The 3,030-nt window shown below is 49.4% G+C and overlaps 1 protein-coding gene; it reads left to right on the forward strand.

Moving 5' to 3' along the window:
* Nucleotides 1–763: 763 nt before the first annotated feature.
* Nucleotides 764–3,030, forward strand: part of RCC_03581 (uncharacterized protein) — a gene marked incomplete at both ends in the record, with an annotated part of 2,566 nt that continues 299 nt past the window's right edge. The window contains 3 exons of the mRNA XM_023768867.1: nucleotides 764–1,029; nucleotides 1,080–2,018; nucleotides 2,080–3,030. The exon at nucleotides 2,080–3,030 is cut by the window's right edge and continues 223 nt beyond it. Coding sequence (XP_023624635.1) covers nucleotides 764–1,029; nucleotides 1,080–2,018; nucleotides 2,080–3,030 — 2,156 coding nt within the window.

Here is a 3,030-nt window from a genome sequence, read left to right on the forward strand (position 1 = left end):
AAAGATAGCTACTTACTCGATTATAGATTAAGGGAGAGCTAGAAATTAAGGGAGAGCTAGGAACCGAGGAAGTAGAGTAATAACATCCTACCCTAGGAGGTTTAAGCTATAAGCGGACGATCTCGAAGGTTTCGCAATTATCTAAGAACACGAGTAAACTACCCGCAAATTGTACGCGTAATCGGTCGAAGCGTCGTTAATCTAAAAGGTTGCGATAAGAATAAAGATAGTAGGTACTTCGTAAGTTTAGAGAGGAGTTGTTTTTAGTAGTTTCGTTCGTTCCTTTAATAGATATCTATATAGTACTACTTTAATAGTCGTAAACGTATTATACGGGCGTATATCCATTTCTCGATCTATCTACTATATAAAGGGAGTGCCTAATATATAGTTATAGATATAGGCTTTAGATAACTTTACTTCTACGATTAATCTATCGATTAGGACTATATCTATATACTAGATAAAGAGGCTATATCGGAAGCGCCCGTATAATAACTAAAAATCACCGCTAACCTCTCGGAACGGTCATATTCCGAGGTAGCGTGAGTAGTGTACCTTAGTTCTACTAAAAAAAGATTGTTGCAGAGTTGTCGCTAAAMGCGCACCGTAAAAGTGTGGAGCTGCATAAACACGTGGGAAAACGCGTCAACCTCACTTCAACTTTTCTCACGTGTCGTCGCGAAGCATTGGTCTTGCGCCGAATTCCATCCAGACGACAAAACACGATTGTTGCTTACATTTGCAGCATGGCCCCGCCGATATGAGACTTCGATTCACCCCAACAAGCGTGTCCTCGACATCTCGAGCACGCCGAGCTCCTCGCAAGAATGCGTTGCCTTCCTCCTTGCAAATCACCAGGCAGGCTCGTGGGCCATGGTCCATGAATCGACAGCCAGTACGTGATCAAGGTCATCATCCCAAGCATGTGAACTTTGAACCTGTACCCGGGCATGATCACCCAGTACATACCTCGACCCTCCGACCGGAATTGGGACACCACATGTACTCGACGGGAACGTTTGCGACGTTAGTATCGTCCATTCCTCCCGCCTACCCCACCCTACTGATCATATCAGTGGCCTACATAAAATGGGATGTGCAAGTGCCGCCTTGCAGCTGTATTCGCACGGACCCATCAACGCCTCGAGCTACCCACACTCGCATCGTGAAAAGCTTCGCAACCTATTCCAAGAAAACACGGGGCTTCTTTTGGAAAGTGTTTGGTCGGCTTGTTACTACCTCTATCTGGTTGCGCTTGGGGCTCTGCGTTCTCAAGCGAGCTCTCGCGATGTGCACGCCCACGTCTTCTCGCTACCTGGGAAGTCTCTCGCGGGCCCTAACAGGACTTGGAACCTGGTTTGCCAGCTTGGAAAATCTGCTGATGGTCGCAATCTCCTCTCTCGACCTTTGCTAAGTTTCCAAGCTGCTACGGCACGGATATTTCGCTTTTCCGGCGTGAAGATTGATGGACAGAATCCTCGCGACATGAACCTCCATCTGGTGATAAAGGGAAGTCTCAAGGCCTATCAGCCACAGAATCCCACGTCCGGCCAGTCAGCGGGACATGGATGTAGCAGCCCCTTGCAATCCATCGTCGATGATCTGGCAAAACAAAGCGTGTGCGCTGTCATGGAGCAAAAGCATTTTGAGTCCGCTGCTTCCGTTGCATCAACTATTCGACTGAGGCTAACATCGTATCTTCCCTCTTCACCCATCGCGGCTGCGCTCGATCTCAATCATCTTGGCATCATCTTGATACACGGAGCCGGGAATCAGCGCTTGGTTCAAAACATTCTTCTGAACCATGATGGTTCGATTAAGACCGACGCTCTTATGCCGGTATCTTTGCCAATGCTAGAGTCCAACTCTGCTATCGATCTACCGTCAGAAGACCCAAAGGAGCTGACAGCCACTGGGACACCGATCGAAAGTGAAAACCATAACGAAGCTGTAGTGAGAATTGAGCCCAAAAGAAGCTCGGTCGCACCACAAAGAGACACCAAATACTGGAAGCCGTGAGTTTGAATGTTTCAGATATGCATCATACCTACAGTCCTCGCTAACTGGACATCATAGCTCGGAAACCACCCACGTGAAGCTGGGCGCGGACGTCACGTTCAGAGTGATTGCTAATTCCYCCTCCCCCAATTATGTAGACAAGCAACTACCAGTGCTTGAGGAGTTGGATCGCCACTGCCAGGTGTCGGATGCTAAAGGCTTTGCAGCTCTTATATACGCGGCCATGCGCATATACGAAGCGTCGCCCTCGAGTCCGAGCTTCATCCTTGACGGCCATTGTGGGGGCCTTTCGTCTTCGGCTTCGGCTATATCTGACATGAGCCAGGCTGGAGTGAGTCGTGTCCAACGCTGGGGATTGGTTCGCTCGTGGGATGTCGACCCCGCAGCGCTTCAATTCGTACACACCCCAGCTCTGGGTTATATCGAAGTCAGGATACACGTCCCAGGTATTCTTGGTGTCCCAATCAAGCTTGGAAACGAGACACAGCAAATACATTTCTTCATAAACCTCGTCGCCAGAGTATACCTCGATGGTGGCGTGCCATCGAATAGCGATTGTACGTCCACAATCAGCGACGAGGTCTTCTATCTACGGAAGGCAGCGGACATGATTGTCGGCCGGATTTGTCAAGCTACAGCATTCGAGAGTCTGGATGCATGTGTCGAAGTTGTGGCCGAAGCCCTGCTACGCTTTATCAAATTCCGCTTTACGAACCTGCAACCGCGCACARTCCAAGTCCGAGGAGCCATTGAGTCTCCGCCAGGACAAATCACTAGCGTCAGGTCAACAGCCACTGAATTGAAGAAGACATCGTCTATGGCCAAGAACATAGCCGAGTGCAAAGTGAAGGTTGAAACGGGCGAAACATCTATCAGGGACGCTACGACAGGCATACTGGTCAGAGCTAAATTTTCTCTCCGAGAAAACAGCGGCCTCGGCCAGTACAATGACGGAGTATCTGAAGTGGCTGGTCAGGATGAGCCGCCCGGGCGCACTTCTGCAGAGTC

Source organism: Ramularia collo-cygni, assembly GCF_900074925.1.
Source record: "Ramularia collo-cygni strain URUG2 genome assembly, contig: RCC_scaffold04, whole genome shotgun sequence".
Taxonomy (NCBI): Eukaryota; Fungi; Ascomycota; class Dothideomycetes; order Mycosphaerellales; family Mycosphaerellaceae; genus Ramularia; species Ramularia collo-cygni.